The sequence below is a fragment of the Sparus aurata genome, chromosome 13 (assembly GCF_900880675.1).
Source record: "Sparus aurata chromosome 13, fSpaAur1.1, whole genome shotgun sequence".
Classification (NCBI taxonomy): Eukaryota; Metazoa; Chordata; class Actinopteri; order Spariformes; family Sparidae; genus Sparus; species Sparus aurata.
Window position 1 is genome coordinate 11,437,158 of NC_044199.1, and position 25,325 is coordinate 11,462,482.

At 42.0% G+C, this 25,325-nt stretch overlaps 3 protein-coding genes across 9 annotated transcripts; all 3 read right to left on the reverse strand.

The window, feature by feature from the left end:
* Positions 1-601: 601 nt before the first annotated feature.
* On the reverse strand, positions 602-8,881 carry heatr6 (HEAT repeat containing 6). 3 transcript variants are annotated; one of them, XM_030438201.1, is made up of 21 exons: positions 8,550-8,669; positions 8,117-8,255; positions 7,786-7,893; positions 7,491-7,631; positions 7,295-7,410; positions 7,030-7,144; positions 6,840-6,941; positions 6,567-6,731; positions 6,192-6,439; positions 5,921-6,098; positions 5,623-5,829; positions 5,398-5,497; positions 4,942-5,312; positions 4,731-4,853; positions 4,296-4,382; positions 3,946-4,080; positions 3,740-3,862; positions 3,525-3,649; positions 3,208-3,304; positions 2,883-3,087; positions 602-2,436 (listed from the first exon to the last, which is right to left on the reverse strand). In XM_030438201.1, the coding sequence occupies exons 4-21, from the start codon at positions 7,623-7,625 to the stop codon at positions 1,877-1,879; spliced, it is 3,192 nt and encodes a 1,063-aa protein (XP_030294061.1). In that variant the 5' UTR covers positions 7,626-7,631; positions 7,786-7,893; positions 8,117-8,255; positions 8,550-8,669; the 3' UTR covers positions 602-1,876. The 3 variants fall into 3 exon arrangements, with proteins under 3 accessions (XP_030294061.1, XP_030294062.1, XP_030294060.1); XM_030438202.1 differs by having other exon boundaries at positions 8,117-8,292; positions 8,550-8,664; XM_030438200.1 differs by lacking the exon at positions 8,117-8,255 and having other exon boundaries at positions 8,550-8,881.
* A 1,193-nt stretch (positions 8,882-10,074) lies between these two features.
* Positions 10,075-12,210, reverse strand: dynll2b (dynein, light chain, LC8-type 2b). Its single transcript, XM_030439071.1, has 3 exons — positions 12,060-12,210; positions 11,257-11,403; positions 10,075-10,875 (listed from the first exon to the last, which is right to left on the reverse strand). The coding sequence occupies exons 2-3, from the start codon at positions 11,386-11,388 to the stop codon at positions 10,738-10,740; spliced, it is 270 nt and encodes an 89-aa protein (XP_030294931.1). The 5' UTR covers positions 11,389-11,403; positions 12,060-12,210; the 3' UTR covers positions 10,075-10,737.
* Positions 12,211-14,851: 2,641 nt separating this feature from the next.
* On the reverse strand, positions 14,852-24,275 carry srsf1b (serine and arginine rich splicing factor 1b). 5 transcript variants are annotated; one of them, XR_003986426.1, is made up of 6 exons: positions 23,794-24,274; positions 22,224-22,408; positions 21,953-22,125; positions 20,789-21,032; positions 20,385-20,479; positions 19,118-20,006 (listed from the first exon to the last, which is right to left on the reverse strand). XR_003986426.1 is itself a non-coding variant. In XM_030437928.1 (5 exons), the coding sequence occupies exons 1-5, from the start codon at positions 23,985-23,987 to the stop codon at positions 16,310-16,312; spliced, it is 756 nt and encodes a 251-aa protein (XP_030293788.1). In that variant the 5' UTR covers positions 23,988-24,275; the 3' UTR covers positions 14,852-16,309. The 5 variants fall into 5 exon arrangements, 2 of the variants coding, with proteins under 2 accessions (XP_030293788.1, XP_030293787.1); XM_030437928.1 differs by lacking the exons at positions 19,118-20,006; positions 20,385-20,479 and adding an exon at positions 14,852-16,418 and having other exon boundaries at positions 20,938-21,032; positions 23,794-24,275; XR_003986425.1 differs by having other exon boundaries at positions 19,118-20,479.
* Between the last annotated feature and the right edge of the window lie 1,050 nt (positions 24,276-25,325).

The following is a 25,325-nucleotide window of genomic DNA, read 5'->3' on the forward strand; positions in this document are numbered from 1 at the left end:
TTCAAGACTGGAAATTAAAAGTGAACATTACTGATAAAACTAATCACGTTTGTGTTTAACAGGCATCCACTTCAGTTTTTGGTTCTAAAAGCTGTTTTGATGGTCAGGATAAGGCCTCTGTCACCCAGTCTGTAATCAAGCCTTCAAATTATTATTTTCAGTCACTGGTGGCTTTTGGAGTGTTTAACGAATGACTCCTTTGCTACTGGCGTGTATGCAAAAAAGAAAAGCAGTAATGTACAACTCATGTTGCGTAGATTCACCTTAAATATCTATGGAATTTACAGACTAACATGTTAATGATTTAACTCCTTATGAAGTAGGTTTCCTTGTTTTAATATAGAGAACATCATATAGATAGAGAGATATAGATATATTATATTATATCAAAGCAAACATGACTCTAATATACAGTATTTCTATTCATTTTCAGACCTCAGGGTCGTTACTTCCAGACTTTTACACTTTGTGCAACACGTACAGTGTTTTAAACTAAGGTCAACTTCAGGAAAACAGCATGTTGCCGGACAGAGCAGATAAGAAATTCATCACACATCACCTACTGCATGTACAGTTGTGTACAGTAACTCTGAAACCAGACTGTAGAGAATCACTGTATTTAATATTTTGAACATCTAATGTGCTCCACAGATATCCAGTCTGTCAGTCCAGTCTGTCAGTCCAGTCAGCAACATCATTGCTGTGTTTACTTTTGAATCCCCCCCCCACACACACACACACACACACACACAAAAAGAAACATATAAGCACTTGTGTGTTCTTATTCTTAGCACTTAAGGTGTCCTTGATAAATAGCAGCTACGATAATCAGATGAGGGCTTGAAATTTGTTTCTATTTCTTCTTCTATACTTTATTGACGGTGATATGTTGTTTCCTTCTTGTGTGTACTTATTGTAAGTCGCTTTGGCCAAAAGCGTCTGCTAAATGCCCGAAACGTAAATGATTAAACAGTGGCTATGGAAAGTATTCAGACCTCTTATAGTGTTGTAGATTTAATTTAAAATTGATACAGTTGCCATTTCAAAGTACTTTCTGTATGTATTTCAATATGGCAGATGTATTGAAAAGACAAATAAAAGAATCAAATTGATGTTCAAAAAACCTTCCACATAATTAAAGCAATGAATAAAACATTTTTTTGGACAACAAATCCTGTTTAACGGCAACATAATTCTGTATGTTCATGTCAACCCAACATGATTCCACTGAAAGTCAATGAACAACAAATGATCATCCATAATCTCAGTCTATGATGAACCAATAATTTGTTCTCAAAACATAATTGCACAACTAATTTCATCAGGCGTCTGCTGTTCAAGGGGAAATTAAATAAATACAGTTATACAAGCAAAGATTTGTAAGTCCAAGGTAAACAATGTGAGGCTTGCTGTAGCAAGTGACGTTGGCTCGGTGAATCTCCATTTTTTTTTATGATTATGATTTTTATGACAGAAGCAGAGGAGGAGCTCGTCATCTGAGTGCGACTTGTTCCCCTGTGGCTGATTGGCTGGAGCAGTGTTGTGTGGCTCGGTCTGAGCCCAATTATTTGTTTCCATGACATGCAATGAATTTGCCAAAAAGTTTAGATTAGATTGGATTAGAATCGCTGACTCCACCTTTGGTCCACAAAAGTGACACAACGATATAAAAAAGGCACAAACTTCAGAACGTCCTGATATAAACATGTAAAAAGTCACAGTCTGATGGTTTCTTGTTACATAATCTTTACCCTCAGTGACTACTTAGTTTGTGGTTGGACTTTTCTCCTCTGATCTGTCCAACCTGAGAATCCAGCCTTCGTGATCTGAGACAGTTTTATGAAACCCAGCGCGGCAGATGGAAATTAAAGACTGTTTATGGCTCTTCACAGGACTTCAGCAAATCCTCCAGAAACTGAACCACCACCTCTTTACCCCTCTCCTCCTCTGCTTCAGCCTTCAGCTCCTTCAGTCTAATCAGCGTCTGCTGCAGACCTCCAACTCTCTGCTGAGGAGTAGAACTGTCCCCCCCTGCTTCTTTCTCTCCCTGCTCCCCTTCTCCTCCTTCCTCCGCTCTGACATATTTGATCAAATGCTCTTTGATGGCCCTCCCCTCCTCCCCGTCCAGCGACGCCCCAAGGGCGGGCATGTCCTGCTGCTGGCTGACGCTGAGCAGGTGCAGGAGAGCTTTTGAGAGCGTGTGTCGCAGGCTGGCGCTGTAGCGGTACTCCAAGAAGTCGTTTGTGTCTTCGCTGTTCTCCAGTGCTGTAGCCAGCGAACGCCACACGCAGCTGAACCGCTCCATGTCCCCGTAGCAGCCACGGCTGCTGGGGACTGCCAGGGCGGCGGCAGACTTGATCCGCACCTTGAAGTTCTTACAGGAAGTGACAACATGGCAGAGGGAGGAGAATGCATCACCAGACCACGTGGCTGAATCTGAGAGGGTGAAATAGAACATTTGAATAATAAAAATTGAGGGAGATATAAGCTTATCCCCTTTTAGGAGAAAGTTGGATGAAAACATACCACTCTCATGCTCACACCAGCAGGAAGCTAGTTCAGCTTAGCATAAAAACTTGAAGCAGGAGATAATAGCTAGCCTGATTCTGTCCAAAGGAAAACTAAAGGAACCACTAAGACTCACTAATTAATAACATTTGTCTCTCCAGTTTGGCATTAAACTAGCTATCTTATGGCTGTAGTTGTATATTTAATGAAGAAATGTAAGATTCTTTGGACAAGAAAGCAAATAAGCATATTTCCCAAAATATCGAACTACTCCTTTAAATCCTGGTTGGAAGCATTGTCACAGAGCTGAGCTAACCAATTCATACCAAGAACAAACACAGGTGAATGCCATGCGAAAACGTGTAAACACTAACCAAGTGACAAGGCGGGGTTTCTGAAAGCATTTCCCAATGCGTAACAGGCATTCCAGCGGACCTTCATAGTGGCTTCTGATTGGACAGTCTTAACCAGAGCACGGACCGCGTCTTCCAGTGGGCGTTGGAACACAGCCCGGCTCAGCTGACTCTGACGCAGGAAATGAAGCAGATTCCCGAGTGCTCGCACCGCGTTAGACTTCACCTGGAAGGGGGTGAAGAGAGGAAACAAGCTCAGAGAGACTTTGTGGCACAACAAAATATTACGAAAGTTAACGAATCCGGACGTTTGTGCTGTTGTGTGTAAAAGTGTGAATGCACTCACTCGGTCTTTGTCGGCCGACGCTCGGGTGGCTGCCTGCAACATCTTGAGCAGCAGCATGTCCGATAACTCTTCTTGGAAGTCTACACCAACACTCTCCCTGATAAAGAGATAGGAGACAACAAGATATACAATAAAATCTATAAACCTTGAATAGTATATTAGATCAGTAAGCTAAAAACCCCATTATTGTCTTTTATTTCGAAAGATAAATAGGCTTTAATGTTTTTAAATTTTGGTTTCTTTATTGTACTGTCATAAATATGCTTTCAGTGATTTCTAAAGCATTCACTCAGCACTTTGTATCTGTGTTTTCTTACATATTAACGATAAGCGTGTCTGTGAGGTTGCCCAGGGACCAGGCTGCCTTGGCGCGGACGTTTGGAGATCGATCATCAAGTGCAGCAAGGATGGTGTTGGCCGTGTCCGCCACAAACATCACATCCTGAAAGGAGAGAGGGGAAAAATATCACAGCCTGTAAAAGAGATCCCTTGTGGTTCAGAAACGTGTAGCTCAGTGTTCGATGTATCCTACCTCTCTCAGACAGGGGAACAGTATGTAGACTCCCAAAGCTCTGACGGCTGCGGTCTTCACCAGATAGTTTTCACTGTAGGTCAGCCCCAGCAGCACGGTGATGCACATCAGCTGAGTTTTGTCCTGAAAAACAACACTGGAGAAGGTCAGATTTGGCACTTCATGGAACTTTGCATCAACCTGTGTCCAGTCAAAGGGGAACTCACCGGCAGCTGTGCGAAGGCCTGCGGCAGGATGGAGGACAGCGTGTCGCAGGCGCTCGTCTGCAGCGTTGGATGCTGTTCGTTCTGCAGCGCTCGGTTCAGAGGACCACTCAAGACCTCTGACCAAAACAGCACCACCTACACCATGCATGAAATTAAAACTCATTAATATATCATGTTTAGTGTGTTCGCTCATTGTGCTGTGTCAGCACTCACTGTGTGTGTGATCCAAATGAGAGAGGAAAAACAAAATCTCTTTTTTGTTTATAATAACCAAATTGACAGGGAGAGACATGATTAGTAGAAGAGGTTTCCACTGTAGCTTATAGAATATAAAGGCAGTTTGTACTTACTTGGCTCATGGGGACCCTCGAGCTCTCGGGCACGTTGTTCTCCGCTCTGTACTGCTGGATTATTCCTGTCCCCAACTCCTCCAGTAACTAAATAAAAAAAGATAGCAGACATAGATATCAGTGAACAGATCATGACCTGATTGTTGCTTATGTTTTTTAAAAATATTTACCAGCTGGGACAGTGTTGGCTGATGTTGTTTACAACTTGTGATTCTGTGTGTGTGTGTGTCATCCTGGCAGAATGTGTTCCTATAGACCACCATTTTAGCAAAACTACCACAGTTTTTTTTCGGTATTTCCCCAGAGCTTTATATCTCTGGACAGACCTGACCTGATGACGTCACAACTATGGAGAATGCAGTCACAAATGCAATGCAGAGGATTGAACACCTGGGCAGAGAAGTGGCTTAGAGACGGAGTCAGAGAGACTTTTACCTTTGCTCCGTGCAGTTGTATGGAGGGGTCAGTCTCCCCAAGGCAACGAGCGCTCACCTGCCCAATCTCACACAGACATGCTTGGGCGCGAGAGAAGTAGCCACGCACCAGGTGGGACATGACCTGAAACACATGGGACCAATTTTTTTTTTTTAAAAAGACATCTTCAGGAACGTTTTATCTTTTTTCTGTCTCATCCAATATCTCTCACCTGTAAAGCCTCTAGTCGAACAGGGGATGGCTCTAAAGCAAGGCCTCCTCCTGTCCCCGCCCCATCACTGTCTGATTGGTCCTCTCTAGGCTGAGTCACCAGTGACACACACAGCTGCAGCAACCACGGCGGGGAACTGGCCTCCTCTGCCGGTGTGCGGGGGCCGCGGGGGGAGGGTGTGAGTGGCGTGCGAGAGGGCGAGGACACACCGTCTCTTTGTCTCCAGCTGAGGGCCGAGTCCTTCGGCGTGAATGAGCCGCCGCTGCTGCTGCCCTCTGGCTGTTGGAGGAGGAGCTGCACCTCGGGGAGAGGAGCCTGAGTCGTCACCAGAGCCCCATAAAGAGTCAGGACTGACACACGAACGTTCACATCTGAAAACAGAGCAGTTGTGTTGAAAGCAGCATGCTGTATGAGTGTGCTCTTTAAACTTTGTGCAGTGCACCAATGTATACAGACCTCTGTGGCGCACATAGGGACGCATCTGCTTCCAGAGTGGGCTGAGCAGGCCAGGTCTGAGACGGTGGTAGGGAGCGTTTGCCACCAGGTAGGCCAGACACTAACATACAGGGAAGGTGGAGATAAGCTGTACTTCAAAATGTGCAAAGTAAAAAGTTAAATGAAACATGGCTGCAGTAGCAATACACAGAGACTTTCAGTGTCATCAAACTCGTGTATTCTTACCTTTATGACCTGTGTGAGTGTCTGAGGGGAGGTCTCAGCCAGCAGAGCCAGACTGAGAGCGCGGTGCAGCTCTCTGACAGCAGTGGCGAGCAAGAAGGAGAAAGGGGTGTAAGATGTACGAGGAGACGCTGTGTCCTCGGCTACAGCCAGGAACTGACGGGAGCCGTCCAGCATGGCCGACAACACCTGAAGCGCACACGCACGCACCTGGAGCAAGAGGAAAGAGACGGATGCTCTAGTCTACTGTAACAGACGCACGGAAAAACAGAACTGTAACACATGCAGGGCCATGTTGTACCTTTGGTGAGGGGTCTTTCAGTATGATTGTCAGGAGAGTGAGAGGCGGCGGTCCCCCAATAGGAGGAGAGTCAGGGATGAAGGAGGACCAGTACCCATACAGAGTCCTCTTCTCTACACCTTTGGCCACTGCTAGCAGACAGTGCAGTGCTCCCTGACGCACACGACCATGGTAAAGCCTGAGAGAACAAAAGTTGGAGTGAATGTAGCGTGTGAGTGCTGTTGTAAAGACATCTTAAGCTTCCTGAGACTTTAGCCTCGTCTCTTTGTACCTTAATTTGCACTGCGCGCTGCCTTCTGGGTCCGAAAACTCAGAGTCAGAACTGGTTCTTTTCCAGGAGGGGTAGAGAGATGGAGCAGAGAATTTGGACAAGGACTCTGCCTCCACCTGGACTTCATCTCTTCCCCCTCCTTTCTGGAGTACAGGCACTGCTTCTCTGTCGTTTTCCTCTCCATCATCCCCCCTGCTCTCCTCAGTGCTCGTCTTCTTCCCCTTCCCTCTGGATTTCCTCTTTTTATTCTGAGGAGGGACATAAAAAACCTTATAATCTTCAGGAATACCAAAGCATTCACATAACTGTTAGATTGTTTTCTCCATACTTTCATACACTGATGCATATACCAATAATAATTAAGTCTTTTATTACCCCTGAGTTTTTGCCTGAACCAGTGGCATCTCTTTGTGTCTCAGAGGGTTTTGGTGCTTCAGCTGGTTTTGGTGCGGAGAGACCCTCGTACTGAGGAAGAGGAGCCGGGTAAAGCACAGCCGGCCACTCGACGTTCACACCTGGAGCTCCCTGGAACATGAGCCTCTGCAGAAAACATGTACAATATCAACTGTCATGTAATGTTTGTGTGAGATAAGTAACAAATGATGATAGATCAATAAAAAAATATGCAAATCTTTTTTTTTTTTTTACCTTAAGTGAGGCCAGAACAGACCCAAGCTCCTCTGCTCCACCAAATTTCCACTTCCCACCTGAGAGACAACACTGCAGCCCCTTCAGTGCTGCCTGGACCACCTGCACACAAGGACACAAGAGCAGATAATGGTCAACTATTATTACACGTATTTTTCCAGTAAAATTTCAACGCAGTGATTATACGCACCATGCAGTAGAAGAGCTCATCAGTGTTGGGAGGTTTTGATGACTGCAGTGTTTTCAGGAAGACGCTGAAAGATACACTTCTGTACTGATCATCCAAAGGTGGCTGACCAGGCATCCTGGAGGAGAAACAACAATTCATTCTGGCTCTAAGATTTGGAGCTGTGAACCCAAACTCTATGATTTTAAAACACTGCTTGAGAAAACAGATCAAAAATACAACGTAAAGTCTACACACCTACTGCACAGCAAAATAGCTAAAAGCCTACCTGAGACAGATGTTGGCCATACAGGTTAGGGCAACACGACGGAGCTCCATATTTGGCTGAGTTGGAGAACTGTACATCAGTAGGACTCCGTCTTCACCCAGCAAGTGGCTGAGGTGCTATGATTGAGAAAAAAACTCAACGTAAACATTTATTATATCACACAACACACTTTCACAAAGTGTGTACAAACACCTACCTGGTGGCACTGAGGCCCATTGCCGTACACTATAGTGGAGAGTGCCAGGAGGACATCTGAGTGCGTCCACAAACTGCACGCTTTGAGTGCACCGGCAGTATAGTTCACCAACACATCCAATGTCTTCTCATCCATTATTACCTTAAGTAAGAACAGACGTAAGAAAAAAGATGAAGAAAAACCTGACATTACCCGCTTGGTTGAAAGTCCAGCACATTTACACGCACAGTCATGGTCAGCACATGAGTACACTGTGCACTATAAACACCAATGTTGCTAAAAGGCTAGCCGTTACCTTGAGCTGATTGAGTAGATGATGTACAAGCTGGCACAGCTTGACCACTAAATGTTCTTGACTCAGCGGCACAAGGCCGCTAGTGTGTCTCAGCAGACTGCACACCTCCTGAAACGGAAAGTAAGAGGCTCATCATATCCAAGAATGTCCTTCACAGCAACAAAACAATCCTGGGTATGATGTTTGTTGATTTAGCAAGGACATAAAGAGGAAAGGCTAACTTCTCTGAAGTCAGTTTAGGTGTACTTGCTGCCAGAATAAATACTTTTATTATTATTTTTTGCTGGAGAGTGTTGTTAAATAGTTGGTAAGACAGTGCTCCACAACATACTGATGGGGTGCTGGATAGCTTGATTGAAGGTTAACGACTCAACGGTTGCTAGGGTGTTCTGCGTGGTTGCTATGGTGTTCTGCGTGGTTGCTATGGTGTTCTGCGTGGTTGCTGCCATGGCGTTTAGTGCGGATGCTCGCTGGTTGATAAGGTGTATGAGGAACAACATGTATTTACTAGGGACAAAACAAAAGTACAGTTTTCAAACTACATTATTTAATTACCAAACATTTACTTTTTGCTTTGAGGCATCAAGAGATACTGGGTACTAGTGAGGATTTTATCATTACGTCAGCAATATTCAATCAATTTTAATCAGGCACACACACATACGTAGGTCAAGTTTCTTCATGTCCACTCTGGCAGCAACTTGGACTGAACTTTAGGGCCTTTTCTGAGCTTGAAATAAGACATAAGCGAGTGTGTTTGTTACCTCCGGTCGGACGTTGATGTTGGGCTCAAAGGCTCGGTTGTAGTTTTCGGACAGGAGTTGGTCAAACAGCAGGTTGAGCTCCTCTCTCAGTTGGCCCGAGTCTGCTCTCAGGGCTCTGAGTCTCGCTGCGCAGCGGGAGAACTGTTTCTCGGCGTCGGACGGTGAGCCGAGCCGCCAACCGTCCGTCCCGAGCGGAGCGAACGGGGGGGCCTCCGCGGACAGAGCCACCGGACGGAAAGCAGGGACATCGCTACGGCTCACAAGGGCCGGAGCTGACAACCCGGTTTGAGCCGCCATATTTTTGGACTCGGAAGCATTTCACTTGCTTGGTGGTTGTCGGTCTTTGTTTTAAGCTCGACGTCCAGATGTTTGGCTCATTACTGCCCCCTACAGTGTGAACAAGATGCCGATTAATACAACTACTAAATTATATCCATTCTCACTCAGAAAGAGATGACTAACAAACTACCATACATTATTTTTAATAGTCAATATGATACGAACATGAAAAATACACCATTCAAAGAAAAGGGTCGACATGTAACATTAAAAGACAGAGGTTTAAATTAAGTATTGCAATAGTCCATAATTTTCATAGCTGCATCTTTCATATACTTCATATCCCCATCGATTATTTTGTATATATGCTTTATATGTATTTACGTGAGTTCAATCACAAGTGTCCTTGATCTACACACTCTGAAACAGAATATGGGGTTCAAAATAAAAACCAACTGAAGTGAACTAATTGCCGAAAGCAGATCCATATTGTTGTGTAGACAAATCACCTTAATCACGGAGAGGTCACACACACCAGGGTCTTAAATGAGATGCTGATCACTAACAACAGACTAGAAAGTGAAAAATGTTTCACACACTCTTGACTTCATATGCAGTTTTCTTTGATTAGATGAGGTATTAAGACTGATCAGTCATGATCTTAAAGAAGGCCAGGGCATTAGCAACAAAATAAAGACCTTCATTTTTTTAAATGAAAGAGACAAGAGATTTCAAAACCGTTCAAAGCTGTGTCTTGATTGGTTGGTGGAAAACCGATACAGTGCACATAACTTGATAATCCTGTTGTGGCTTGAGTTATTTTTGACAGAGTTGTTACCTGAAAATGAAACTAAACTGAGACTCCATATCTGATTATTATTTTTTTTTTACTAGGTACAACAGCAGAGAAAAAAATGAAGCGTGCCCCTTCATTCCAAAACATCTGAGTCTCCTCAGCAGGTATAGTATATAGAGTGGTTTTGCTTTTCTTTGTGGCCAAAATCAGATACACTATCATCCTTGTAAGTACCTACATGAGCCTGTTTTAATATAGCAGTGATGCCTGCATCCGGAAACCGTTTTTTTCTGACTCTTCTTTTTTTGTAGCTTTAACATATATAATTGTGTATCATAGTTCACAGTATTATCAATAGTCTCATGACAAATATACTACCTAGCCCAACAAGATGTCATAACATTTGATTATATATGAAACAAGATAAGCAAAGTACACAAACACAGCAGACACATTTTGAGCCAGTTTACTGTTTCAAAGTTGTTTTGTGCTGAACATGTTGAAAATATCACAATACCAAACTGCACACTAAATTACAGTCCAGAGAACAGTAACATTGTAAATATTCACATGTGAAGTGAAAACAGGAATGTTCAAGCATGTACAAAACCTTACATCTCTTAGCAGGTGATATTCTTTATTAAGTGTAAGCAACAGTCTTGGCATATTTATTCAATCTCAGTTGACACTGAAAATTAAAGGCATTTCAACAAAAACTGTCTGTTGCTCATTTTAATTCAATGAAAAATAAGTTATTATACAACATATGAAACAATGTACAAGATCCGCGCATCAACGCACAGCAAAAACAAAACAAAAAAAACATCCAGAAATTATGAGGCGTGGCGAGTCTGTCAGATGTGCAAATGTTGACTCAGAGCAGGCATGGGGGATTAGTTTTACATTCTTTATGAACAGCACCTCCAGTCCAGGCATGACTAAAGCGCCATCCACCCATGGTGGTAGTGTTGTAGGTGATAAACAATAACTGACTGAAGCAAGCAGGAAACCAGGAGGAAAGCATGTCTGCAGAGAGGTGGCAGCGAATGTACAGCGTGGCACGAATAATTAATGGCTGAATTAAAAGTAGTTTTTGGGGGGCATGTTGTGAATTCAGCCTGACTTGAAAAGCAGAATGGCCACTTGGCCCAGGTAAAAGTAGATGAAATGCTTCGTCTCGTGCGTCACATAGCTGCCGAAGTTCCTCCCAACAATGCAGTGCCATGTGGGGTTGTACTTCTTGTCAAACTCCTGCAGGGGACACAATAATAATTAGCACATAATAGACACAAAAGGCCATTACAAATGGAAGAGCTCCACAAATTAAAATTCCATTTTCATCTCCTCAGCCTCATGCCAATGGAAAGTTGTTTTTGTTGCATAGTCTGCAAAACATTTCTGAGTGAATGGGGCCATTTTTTAAATGCATTTATTAATTTACATTTTAAATCAAGCCCTCCCCTCCCCGATCTACTTCAGTTGTTTAGGACGTTGCTGCCACACTGTTTTGCTTTGAAGCTCTAGAAAAGGTTTCGTGGACTTATGAAACTTCACTGGACTTTCTGTCAGCATGAGGGCAAGTAGATAATGACTGAACACATTTAACACACATTAAATCTTAATCCAATCTACCTTTTTGACATAAGCAGCAATATCCTTCTCAATGTTGTATTTTTCCATAGCCTGCATGGCACAGTCCACAGCATCCTGCTGCATGTCATCTGACATGTCAGCATTCTTGATCACCGCTTTCTTCTCACTCATGATGGCGATTTATAACTGCACAAGAGACCAAAAAAGAAAAAGAAAAGAAAAGTCAACCATGTGCATATAAAAACAGTCACCTACTATAGTTATAAGTCTACTTATTTGCTTTTTGGAAAGATGATTTGCATTATCTACAAATGAGAGAGCTAAATTAGGCTGGCACCTTCTCCAATTTACTGGATGGGAGGCCTCATGAAAACAGGAAGTCATCTGGAGAACTGGAGGACAAACCCTCCCCTCAGATTCATATTAACTCACTCTTCTATATGTCTCTTAGCTCATTTATAGAGACCTCAGTAATGTGTGTTAATGACATGGATACAATGTATGTGAGCATCAGTTAACAAAAAGGGTGCTGGCACGACACTGAGAAACAATGTAAAAGATGCAGCTGCTTTGGCTTACTGCTGCTGGTAAAGGAACTAGTTCTGTATATATAGTCAGCAACATTACTTCTTTCATTCAGCTCAAGTTGTCAGGTTTTTACACAACCATGGCAAATACAGTCCATTCATCCACCCTTTCAGGACAAGTGCAAGAAGCTCAGACGAGATTAGCATGCAAGCGCACAGCAGCGTCAGTGTCCCTCTCACCTGCTACAGCACACAGGTTATATTAGCAGCAAACAATAACGATACAATACGACCATAAATTAATTGAACTCTTACCGTCTCTCCGCGCAGTTGGTTTATTGTGTTTAGAAGCGTTTGAAGCTGGCAGCTGTACAGTCTTTCGTTCATTTATGGAAGGACAGCGTGCATCTCTGCCCCGCCCTCCACATCACAGACGCGATCTGATTGGCTGGAGCGAGGCCTCCACCCTGGTGACGGCGTTTTTCACTCGCGGACGCTGCCCGCATCTTATTTCAACCCAGAATGCACCGTTTTCACCCCTCCCTCATTTTATCTCAGAGGGAGTGATCAATCCAGGTGAACCGGTCCATTGGTGGCGACATGTCAGTACGTTAAGAATTTGCATTTACATTAGACCATTGGGAGAAGTGCAGATAACGATATTAATTCCTCAAGAGGGAAGCTGAGTGTCTGCATACATGTAAGACAACGAGTAGGATAAAAATAAAGAAGACATACACATCTCAAGGCAGCACCAAATAAGAGGAGAGCACTGCACCATACATAAATAGTGTAAACATCAATATGACTGTACCATAACATATTCAACATATTAATGGCTAGCATCACTCCACAGTACTTAGTTGGATCACAGTCCAAGTCATCAACAACATATCGTCATCACATCAATTAACAGTGACAGCCAGTGACAATGTTATATATAAAAAAAAAAATCTAAAAAAAAATCTTGAAAAGGAAGTAAAGACTTCCTGAATCTCTCAGAGGAGCTCTTCAGCTCACAAACAACAGTGTATATAGGATGGTCCATGTTTTGTAAGATGCTACGGCTTCCTTCCCATCCATTGTTCCAGGACCACATCAAGTGAGTCAGGGGTCATGCCAATAATGGATCCTGCCTTCCCAATCAGTTTATTGATCTTATTCCATCCCTCTGAGCTTAATCCACACCCGAGCAAACAACAGCACAAAACAAGGTACTAGCTCAAAATACATGCTGGAGTGACTTGCTGACATTAAAGGACCTGAGCTTCCTGAGGAAAAATAGCCTGGACTGGGCACTTATGTGGCACTGGTGCTCTTTACCCAGCCCAGCCTGTTATCCACAGGGACACCGAGATACTTGAAAGAGGAAACCACCCCACTGGCCTCATCTTTGATCAAGACATGAGTCACAGCCGCCGTTCTTAAATCAGTAATAAGCTCCTTGATCTTCTAGAATTAAATGGTTCTCATTACAACATGTGACAATGTTGTCTATGTTCTGTTGGTAAGCTATGTGATTGTCTTTTTGGATGAAGCCAACAAGAGCGGAATCATCAGGAAATGTTTGCAGGTGACAGCCAGATGCTGGGCCCAACCTGCAGTCTGAAGTATACAAGATGGGTGAATAAAAACGTGGGCAGAACAGTTCCTTGGGGGTACACCTGTGTTGGTGACAATGGATGGATACACTACCACCAAGCCCTACATGCTGGGGTCCAGATGTGAGGTAGTCCAAAACCCATGTGACCGTCGTGTCATTTAGCAATAAAAAGTTTTTGGGCTAAAATATGCAGTTGGATTGTATTAAAAGCATTACAGAAATCAGAAATGGAGATTACTATGGATGCACCAGCTGACTCTTAATGGCAGTAGATTCTATGAATCATATCAAGTTTAAGCGTCATCCAGTCCCACACCCTTCCTCTATGCACCTGAAGTAGGTGTTGGTATGCAGGGACCAACCTGCCTAAATGCCTCAGTACAACTCTTTCAAGGCATTTCATAAGCTGAGAGGTGAGAGCTATGGGCCTGAGGGCTTTAAATCCCTGACCATTTGTCTTTTAGGGAACAGGCACGATGCATCATGTTTTCCATCCAGGGTTCTTAGAATGGGAGAGGGACTGAGAAAAAATAAACTGGAGCACATCACAAAGTTGGTCTGCAGTCTGCACACACCTTAGGGGTTTGTGGTAAGGCCCTATCTAAGCCAGGTGACTTATTGGCGCCAAGCCTCCTCATCTGGGAATGGACCTCATCAGAGGTGACTGTTATTGGGGGACTGAGGTGAGATTATTTACTTAAGTAGAAGTACTAATGTGAATATACTTGAAGTTCAAGTCATGTGCTTATGTGAGTGTAAGTATTAACAGCAAAAATATTTCAAATTGTAAGCACACTGCTATTTCTGCAGTAAAATGTTCCCTGTCGTAATGTGGATTCATTTTACAGCTGCATTCATGTGTATGTTGAGTTTGACTGCTGTGGATCTTCATGGTTGAGTCAATTCTAACTCCTTTTTATGCCGCTGGCTAGTTTAATCTACAGCAATGCATGTTTTTAACTTTCGTTAATGTGTTAAGTTATTGTTTAGTTATTGAATTTGCCCATCTTGTCAGTGTTTTTTTTTCCTTCTGCTTTGACACCTTCAGGCACACCAGAATGGCAATGACCTTCTTTCTTTATTTGGAGCCAAATGGGAATTGTAAATTGGCTAGTTGATACTTTTAATGAATGTTTAGTGACAAATAGAATAACAACCCTGCTCCTGCAGAAGTGGGTTCGACGTTCCCGTTATTTCGTCAAACAATAATCGATCCACCGAAAACAGAATTTGTTCCGAGAAAAAACATTTAATACATTTCAATATCATTTTAAAGTAAAAACACTGAAATTTAAAAATGCGTTTAAAGAGCTACACTGAAGCAGAACATAGTACCAGTGAGATATGTAATCAGCTAATGTATGTCTTAAATTAGAAGAGCTTTTTAATTTGTCCATAATTCTAAATTACAGTCATCTCACTAGAATCTTTTAGATGGACAACATAATCTCTGAATTTTGCAACTCCAGAACAGGTACTAAAGAAAGAGAAAAACACAATGATATGAAACTATTGACATAGCTTTTATTGAAGAGAACAAAGCCTAAAGATACTTGAGATTATATTTAGCAAAACCAAAATGTATCTGCTGCATCACAAGACCAACCTAAGAGGGAGAAAAACACATAAAGGTCACATTCCCTTTTTACCTCCCCGTCCTCCCTCCTGTTAATGGTTGCCCACTATTTACCACTCTCCTTACGTGCGTGGATCCATCCTGCATCTCCCATACCTCCTTCTGGTTTTGATCCGAGCTTTGCTCCTCTTATTAAAAAAAAGGCAAGGTCCCAAACAAAAAGAAAATTTTTTCTTGTTTTGAAGGCCAATTTAGTTACATGTTTCACTACAATGCTACCAGTTTGATGGGAGTCGGGATCCTCTCCTGGTAAAAAAAATGCTCCTGCTCCTTGTATCCATCCCAAAGCCTAATCCTAATCCTGAATACTGATCCGGCTCCGGAATGGGAAGACAATGAGCCCAGTCCAACCCTTCAGAATACCAGCAGAACCAAAGAGAAGGAGGCAAGTTAGAATCACACCTTCAGATAAAAAAATAAAAGATATAATCAATCCCCCAAAAAACTAGCAATTACTTTGGATACAAAGAGATGAGCAAAAGAACACAGCACTTTAATATTCTTTGGAAAAACTACAGGACCAGTGTGAAAAGCCACTGGGATTTAAGGGCTCCTGACAGAAGGCTAGTATCCCTTCTGGGTATTCACAATAGAATGGGTGCATTCACAAATACAGCAATTATTGCATAACAAAACATGTAATACAACAACAAAAGTTTGGTAACTGCACTCATCTATTTCCCAGTGTATATTCAGAGTAACAACAAAAGACTAAAGCCTTTCAGAGTTGAGAGGCCTCATCCATCATACCATTGGTGGCACGTTTGATTCCTCCTCCTGTTTATCCTAATATGAACTGTGTTTCCTTTTCCTCTGTTTCCATCCTATCCTGCTCCTCTGAACTCTACAGAGAGACACACAAGAGGGTCAAAGTACAATAGCAAATGCAAGACTACGGAAACAAATATAATTATACCATCCCCCAAAAATAACTAAAGCAGAAGGTAAACAATGATCCCTCCAAAAAGATACCTATTCCTTCAACACAACCTAGAATCAGAGGAGGAAAAGTACAGAAAAGGGGGAGACAAAGTTAGAAGAAAAGGGAAGCTGATCACTCTGCAAGGAAAAGGAACTGAGAATGTGAAAAGGAGAATAAATATAACAGAGAGGGTGATGTACACAGATCAGAGTGTTTCCGCCAATAGTATCTGGTCAAATAAGAAATGTAAATTAAATTTTAAAAACTGGGGAAACGGGAACGCACAACAAGACAAACAGCCAACACAGAAAATGGCAAATGTTCCATGGAGATTTGTCTGTGTTCTCCACTCCATGCATTGCCTGCTTGAGCTGGCTGGTGGTTTAATCAAGGTCATGTGCGTCTTAAGTGCGAGAGCGCGAGTGGAAAAGGTGTGGCGAGTAATGTGGAGACCCTCTACTGCGACGTGGGGAGTAGCTGCGTGACAAGCCGTTGCTCCGGCTTCGACTGCGGCTACGAGAGTGAGAGTGACCGTAGCTGGGGCTGCGAGCACCGTCTATCTTCACACGAATGTAGGCCGTCTCTCCCTAAACACACAAAAAATATGCAGGAATGGGGCAAAAAAACTGCTTGCTAATAGTAAAGCATATGAGGCAATGTGCTATGTTCTTACAACCAGGAAATGTACCTTTACTTACTGTTCATTTTTTTTCCGTTTGATCTGCTCCATTTTTTACTTAAGGACTTACCTTGAAAAAATTGTTTATATTTCAAAACTATTCCCTCCTGCAAGCCTAACCTACCTCATGAGAGCGAAACTTAGTGTTATCCAGCTTGCGGACAGAGGACATGTCTTCTTTGCGTACAAACTCCACCACTCCGGTGCCATCATGGTGCACATCAGCATAACATACATCACCTGCCTCTCGCATGTGATCCTTCAGATCCTGCCAGCTACCACTGGGAGGAAGACCTGAAAGGAAAAATGTCAGGTCTTCAGAATCTCAACACTTACTACACTCAAGGTAACAAGATAATCGACTGAAAGGTTCACCTACCTGAGACAACAACCCTGTACTCGGAGCGTGGTCCTAAAGCTCCACCACCTGCCCTGCCACTTCGGGGGAACTCCACACGCAGACGGTAGCCATCATAGTCGTAACCATCCCGCCCATACACAGCATCCTCCGCATCCCTGTAGGATGACAATGACACTCACACACTTTTCCCAGTATAGTGACTAGTATATGAATGTGTTTAATTTTACAACATCTTTTGAAACGCTTAAACGGATCCCCAAAATTATTCTAGAATAGAATGCGACAACATTATATATAGAGGGGGACATATCATCAATTTTGTCTATTGGGCAAGAAAATGTGGTTACATTTCAAATGTAATGTTTTGGAGGTGATTTTGAGGTGAGATTTCTCCACATCGCTACAGTGAAATGTAACCACATTTGAACCTATGCAGGAATTAGTTTGGTAAAAGATCAAAGTCAGAATAACATATTGATCTTTTGAATTGGTTTAGCCCATAAAGTCAAAATTCAACTGATTCGAGTATAACATTTCCAATTTTCATAGGAGATGATATTTGGAGTTACCGACCACATCAACTATTAACAACACACACTAATTAAATAAAAGCCCACCCCTATAAATCCCCCCAAAAAACATGAGAAACAAACACAGCAGACTCTCAAAGAGAGTGTTTTATTGTGAATTTGAACAGGTACAGTGGTAATAATTGGGTTTAATACCATTTAGGAGAACTTCAAAGCAAACAATCACTTGGATTCTTCTGATAAAACGATCGATAAAATAAAACTCAGACCTGATCAAACATTTGGAAAATGTTCAATCTTCATGAAGAACATATCAGCAAAAGCACGTAGGGTACATGTATCTTTTAGGACACATTCAGGACTCTAAGACGTGGTTGAAAGGATGCTTTAGGACCGCTGCTCACTAGTTTTGCGCGGTACACCTGACGTGTATCATGTAACACTATGTTAAGCTGAACCACTTATCATATTGTAGATAACATAAAAACGACCACATATTGCTCAAAGCTCCTGTCAGCCGTTTAAAAAACTTTTCTCACTGTTCAATCTGCTGAAAACAGCTCGACTTTGAAATAATCAGACAGCCTACGGTTGACATGGCTCTGCAGCTCACCTCGCGTCCTCGAATTCAACGAAGGCAACCCTCACATACTAAAAAAAAAAAAACCTACTTCTGGTTGTACTCTTAGTTAACAACTGGGATATTTACAGGAAACCTGGCTGCCACCACTGTTTAGTTCGCAGCAGTATGGGATGGCGCAGAGGCCGGGATGGGGCAGCTGGATGGACCAATAACAAACAGCCTACACCACAACGTCATCACGTTACCGAAGTCACGCAAAACATTGCCGCCAAATACTCGTTCCTTCATGTCCATTTTTAATTTGGTCCAAAAAAGGAAAAAAAAAACAAACGTATTGCTGCCAAACATCACTTTAAGTAAAACAAAGACAGAACGTATAAATTTTTACAGAACAAATGCAATTAACCGCATTTGCTTAAATGTTGTTAATGAGTACAATTAAAAAGGCGCAATATGTAAAAATGGTCCAGCTGATGTTCTACTCAAAACAAATGAGGTCAGCATATCATCAGAGTATCAGTTAACTGTTGCTAGCTAGTTAGCTGTGAATCTAGTGGTCCAGACTGGGAGTTTGGAGCACCAGAGGAGTGTTTGTGTTGAAAATGCTAAGACAGGAACAAGCCAGGGCTAATTGGCTTGCATGTTAACATAAGCAGATATCTCTGCAACACAATACAGACATGACATAACTTTCAAGTTCTGTTGATGTTTTTTTTCCTAATGTTTTCAACTAGAATTTTAACATATTACACTTTATCTGATTTACTTTGCCATTTACCTTTGCTATACTTTGATAGCTGGAGTTATAGTTACTTTGCATATTTAGAATCCATTTACAAAATATATGAGCTTATATTGTTAACTTCTTTACAATTGTGAGAATATAGGGTAGAGTTAACCTTGTAATGATTAATAAAACACTCTAGAAATAACTGGCATTACATACAGGCTATATATATAAATTGCTAAAATGAACTTGTATGCGAGAAGTCTTGCACATTTCGATGTCCAACTCTATTTTATTGAAAGCACAGGGAAAGAAAAACACAAACATTTTACTTGGGTTATTCAAAGTTTTATTAAAAGAGAATAAAGCTTTAAGATAGCCGATACTATACTTTAAAAAAAAAAAAAAGAAAAGTCAGAAATCATCCTCCTCAGGAAAAGACTGTCCTAAGAAAAAACATACAAACCACATAAAGGTCACATTCCCATGTCGCCTCCCAGTCCTCCCTCTCCACTCCTCCTCCACTGTTAAAGAGAAATTCCTGTACTTAAACATGGGCCCAATATTAACATATTTCGGTTTGTAAAGGCTAATCGATCGCCGCTGCTTCTGATGTCAACCCTTATATTTTAAATATTCAACGTCGCAAATTAAGGGTTTATTTCAATCTAACAAAAGTTGGTGAGTGTTAAAAATTTTTACACTTCCAGGGTTACTGTGTCTGTAAAACACGATTTGTCTTTTCTTACTTAGTCATTTTCTCACTGAAATATGAAAACATGGAGCCCAGATTTAAAAACACGAGAAGTCCCCTTTAAATGTTTGCCAACTATTTACCACTCTCCTTACGCGAATGGATCCATCCTGCACCTCCCAGCCCTCCTCCTGGTTTTGAGCCCAGCTTTGCTCTTCTTTAAACTTAAAAAACAAAAATCTGAAAAATAATCTCTTGTCGCAGTGCCGTCACAAATTGAGTCTCTGAGGTCCCACACGAAGTGGGGAAAAAAATTTGGATTATTTGAAGGCCAATTTAGTTTAAATATTTCACTACAATGTTTCCAGTTTGATGGGGTTACGTGGACAGGGATCCTCGGGATCCTTTCCCGGTAAAAAAATGTTCCCATACTCCTGCTCCATGTATCCATCCTGAAGTCTAATCCTAATCTGATCCTCAATCCTGTTCCGGCTCCGGAAAGGGGAGACAATGAGCCCAGTCCAAACCTTCAGAATACCAGCAGAACCAAAGAGAAGGAGGCAAGTTAGAATCACACCTTCGGGAAATACTTAAAAGGAAAAAAAGAAAAAAAAAAAGATATAAACAATCCCAAAAAACTAGCAATTACTTTAGATATGGGAAATGCCAATAAATGAATCTACGTAGGAATTTATTTTGATAAAAACCGAAAGGACACCATCTAATCAATCCCAAAACAGATGAGAAAAAGCAAAAATACAGACAAGCTTTGGGTCTCAATATACAAAGTAGCAGAACTTGTAACTGAAAACATCTACAAACGGCACACTACTGTCAAGTGTATGTTGAGAAATGAATAGCCTTATAATGCAGATTTCACAGTGGACAAGGCACAGCCATCATACCATTGGTGCCACATTTGAATCCTCCTCCTCCTCCTCCTGTTTATCCTAATATGAACTGTTTCCTCTCTTCCCATCCTATCCTGTTCCTCTGAACTCTACAGAGAGACACACAAGAAGGTCAAGGACAGTAGTATATGCTTAAAAAAGCCAAAGAAAGCAAAAACATACAAGGACAAGTCGAAGAAAAGTAAAGAGAAGGGGCAGAGATGGTTAGCAGAAAAACAGTGTTGATGTGAAGGGAAAAGGGAAGACAGAGTGAGACAGGGCCATGAACACAGACTAGACTTGTCTCATCTGTAAAAATGAAAAATAAAAACTGCGACAAAAAAAATTGGGGGGAGGGTAGGGAACACACAAAGACAGTGTAAACAGGTAACAATTGAGATAATCCATGAAGTGTATACAGGATTTGTTGAGCAGTGTGAAGATTTCCTCTCTGGCTCTGGGCACATCGTTAGAGTGAATCTAGGTGCGAGAGCGAGAACGGGAGCGGGAACGCCGAGGAGAGTAGCGTGGAGAGCCTTTGCTGCGACGAGGAGAGTAGCTGCGTGACCTGCTCTTGCTTCGGCTGCGACTACGAGAGCGGGAACGACCATAGCTGGGGCTGCGAGGACCATCCGTCCTCACAGAAATGTAGGCCGTCTCTCCCTAAAGACACACACGCACACACATCATTAAGCATCGATTACCTGCAGCAACAATCAATCTGTCAGGGAATATGTTGGCATACAAAACTGCATTTATACATTTAGACTGCTCATAGATACAGTTGCACAACACCCCATGGACTAGTGCTTTGACCAAGACCACTAAATTTCTAGATGAACATGCATACATTTAAAATTGTTCAACCAGATCCAAATTGGACATCTTGAAAGGGGACAGTTCACCTCAACCCAGAAATACATACATTTTCTGTTGCCTGTGGTGTGTGACTTAAAGTTATTCCTACATGTGTTTTTAAATGCCTTTCTAGGCGCTTTGAGCACTACAAGCCGAATGCCATAGTTTCATTATATTCATGAGAAGGCAGACATTTCTACAGTCCATATCTCCAAAAGTCTGCAACTCACACCAAAACCGATTTTTATCCAGACAGATAAAAAAAGAACTACAGGTAAGGGAAAAATATGATGATATGATCATTTTAAAGTAAACTGCCCACTTAAAAAATGTATTGTGGGGTAAATACTTGACTTGTAAATACATCTATATTGTGGATCATTGTGGCCATGTCTCGTCAAAGACAAATTTGGGGTGTGAAAATTGTGTCAGCAAAAGATGGCTCTGAACCATTTGGTCCACCTGTAGGTCCAACACTTTGCCAACATCTTCTGATAACAAAGTCAATCATTGAAGAACACACAAATGACAGACACAACCAGAATTACGATGCAATGCAACATTACATCGCCATTCATTCCAACATAAAATCGACCTTTACTTACTGCCAGGTCATTTCTACCTTCAATCCTGCCTTCTTCATTTGAGAAAACTTGTCAGTTCCACAATACAGTCGCATAGTCAATCCTTATTAAGTCAGCCTGAGGCTGTAAACCTTTACGTACCTCATGAGAGCGAAACTTGGTGTTATCTAATTTACGGACAGCGTAGGACATGTCTTCTTTGCGTACAAACTCCACCACTCCGGTGCCATCACGGTACACATCAGCATAACATACATCACCTGCCTCTCGCATGTGATCCTTCAGGTCCTGCCAGCTTCCACTGGGAGGTAGGCCTGAAAGAAAAAAAAGGTGGTTAAGCATCCTGAATTTAGCTTTAAACTTAATAAAAAGGCATAAGCACAACCTGCAGAGGAAATAATCCATCACTCACCTGTCACAACAACCCTGTAGTCGGAGCGTCTGGATGGGGGACCATGCCTTGACCTTGGGGGTCCCATTCCACCGCCACCACCACCTCCACCACCGCCTCCCCTGCCACTTCTAGGAAACTCAACACGCAGGCGATAGCCATCGTAGTCATAACCATCACGGCCGCTGACAGCATCTTGAGAATCCCTGTGAAATCCAACAGTTCAGTTAACATAAGTGCTATTAGTTACCAAACCCGGTAGTTCGCCAATTGATTAACATGTAAATCTAGCAACTACTGGCCTATACTAATGAAACCTGGGAGGAAAATCTGGGTAGATAACACCATGAAGCATGAAACAAGTGGCGCTGCCGAATTCGAAAACTGCGAGATGGTAATCCACTTAAATGTGCACAGGCATTAAGTTCATACCAAGAATTGGATTGGCAGCTACTCTGGTATTTCAAGCCCGTCACTGAAATTTGTTGATACATGTAAAATTGAAACACACTGCAATTCAAGTCTTAATGTGTTTAACATGCCATCATCTGCTTGTAGTAGTGCTCATGTTGAGCATTTTTTCCTCACTCTCCTGCAATCAAGCCAGCTCCTTGTTTTGTTTTTTTTTTTAAATGTGGATTAACAGATTCACCCAATTGACTATTAGCTGATATCATTTGATACGACCAATATTCTACAGTGAAAGTGATTTATAAAGTGAGAAAAATAGGTTTTCATACAAGCACATATCAGACAACGTAACATTGCCATCAGTGATGAGTCAATATCCGCAAATTGATGTATCGGCCAGGCTCTAGAGTGCCCTAATGGTTTTGAAATTTAGGATTTTGATCCATGTAAAAACATTTTAGTCAGTTGGTCGTTTTGGTAGTCTTGGTGTGAGGAAAGACCTAAACTAACCGATTAATATATTATATAAAACAACAGATAAGTGATAGAGGCCAATCATAGTTTCTGAAGGTCCAGTAAAAAACAGACACTCAACACACTGTAATGTCACACAAGAAAGGGCAGTAAATGTCCACATTTGAGAGGCTGGTTCAGAGTGGTCAAAGTTGGCCTGATTGACTAATCGATCAACAAAATGGTTGCCAGTTAATTTTATGTGTATTAAAAACACACTGATCTTTGCAGCTCTAAATGCTCGTGCGGTGCCAGTATTTACTTTACACGCAAACTGGTTTACCATGTTGAGGATTGTGGCCTACAGCAAACATCTTCCGAGAACAGAGCATGGGTGCAACCAATCAAGCGTGCACTTCCTTCCCAACTAAAACTAACGGAGTCGACTACAGCCCTCGGGGGGGGGGGGGGGGGGGGGAGACTAAATAATAGATACACCTTTTAGCGCCACAAACTACTGTGAGCGAACAAAGAAATACATCCGCATCCCCCTCCAGCAGTTAAATACTGCATTTTAACGGATAAATTATATACTGTATCTGCAACAAAACCGACAATCGATTGTACGAGTTTAATTAAACGCATTTGTAGATTTATTGGAAAAGGTTTGGGTGCACCATGACGGAAAGCGCGGTGGGACATATCAGCGAGACATGGCGCAGCTCACCTCGGGTCCTCGAACTGCACAAAGGCAAACGGCGGTCCTCCTCTTCGGTTTTTGAGATCGATATCACGAATGGCTCCGTATTTATAAAACAAGTCTTCGATGTCCTTTGAGCGGATATCAGGGGGGAGATTCCCGACGTATATCCGACAGTCGTTGCTTCCTGCGGGTCCTCGAACTACACCTCCTCCAGACATGTTCGCACAAAACAGGCTAAACGTAAGTTAGCTAATTTTGCAGTTAGCTAGCTAGCTGGCTAACAGGTCCCTTCCGGCCAAACAAAGCAAAACTTCGGTAGTTCACTGTATATAAAATACTATCCGTGAATTACGCGTCAACGGTTTTAGCTTCAGTTGAAATAGCTGAAATCTTTCAGGGTGGATTTAACAACAAATTAACAAGAACAAAAAGTTGCAAACTGCGGCCATGCGACTCCTTGCGCCTTCCCTCCTTCCTTCCTTCAACAACGGTGTTTTCTTCAGTGATGAAGAGAAGGCTCGCCCCGCTTTTAAAGGAGAGCACATCGCCCCCTACTGTCCTGGGGTGGGAGTTACATTCGACAGTATATGAGCATGTGATAAGTGTATGAGCATTAACAATAGTGCAAATTCCATTGGTTCAATGAAACGGACATGATATGGTCAAAACTCTGAAACAGAAGGACTTTTAAGGAGGAACTGATACCTCTCCTCTCCTCTCAAAGAAGGCCACTTGCCACCATCCTGGAAAGAGGCACTCATTTCAATAATTTCCAAAGAAGGAAAACTTCAGACCAACATTAGTTCTCAATGTGGATTACAAGATATATACATCTATTATAGCACAAAGATATGAGAAATGTACAAATAACCTAATTGACGAAGACCAAACCAGTTTTATTGCAGGGCGCCAAACACAAGATAGCATTATAGATAGATAGAATTACTTTAATGATCCCAGACTGGGAAATTATTTAAGGAGGACCATCCAGATAATTAACACAATACAAACTAATAAAAACAGGGCTGTTTTGCTAAGTCTCGATGCTGAAAAAGCCTTCGACAGTGTAAACTAGAACTTCCTATATTTAGTACTAGAACGATTCAGATTCAACAAGGACTCAATTAATTGTATTCAAACTACCTATCAAAATCCTACAGCCAGAATAAAAGTCAATGGGAGCCTAACAGAAAGAATAATGTTAGGAAGAGGTACGTGACAGGGATGCTGCTTATCCCCGCTCCTCTTTGCTATATATATTGAGCCGTTGGCTCAGGCGATCAGACAGAGTGAGGAAATAAAAGGGAATTGATATTAATGGACAGGAACATATAATAAGTCTATTTGCGGAAGTGAATATGATATACCTGGACAGCCCCAATATGACTTTTACTCAGCTGATGCATCTTATAAATACATTCGGCGAGCACTCAGGATACAAAATAAATGTAAATAAAACACAAATCTTGACCTTTAATTATACCCCATCCCCACAAATCAAGAGAACTTACCAATTAAAATGGCAATCAAAAACTATTAAATATCTTGGTGTGACT

Coding starts and splice junctions, on each gene's coding strand:
- srsf1b (XM_030437928.1), bottom strand. CDS start 23,987: ATGTCTGGAGGAGGTGTAGTTCGAGGACCCGCAGGAAGCAACGACTGT. Junction 22,409..23,793: donor GTGCAGTTCGAGGACCCGAG/GTGAGCTGCGCC, acceptor TGGATTTCACAG/GGATTCTCAAGATGCTGTCA. Junction 21,033..21,952: donor CCAAGTTTCGCTCTCATGAG/GTACGTAAAGGT, acceptor GTGTGTCTTTAG/GGAGAGACGGCCTACATTTC.
- dynll2b (XM_030439071.1), bottom strand. CDS start 11,388: ATGAGTGAGAAGAAAGCGGTGATCAAGAATGCTGACATGTCAGATGAC. Junction 10,876..11,256: donor TTGCTGCTTATGTCAAAAAG/GTAGATTGGATT, acceptor TGTCCCCTGCAG/GAGTTTGACAAGAAGTACAA.
- heatr6 (XM_030438200.1), bottom strand. CDS start 8,846: ATGGCGGCTCAAACCGGGTTGTCAGCTCCGGCCCTTGTGAGCCGTAGC. Junction 6,732..6,839: donor CTGTTCTGGCCTCACTTAAG/GTAAAAAAAAAA, acceptor TGTTTTCTGCAG/AGGCTCATGTTCCAGGGAGC. Junction 4,854..4,941: donor TTCGACTAGAGGCTTTACAG/GTGAGAGATATT, acceptor CATGTGTTTCAG/GTCATGTCCCACCTGGTGCG.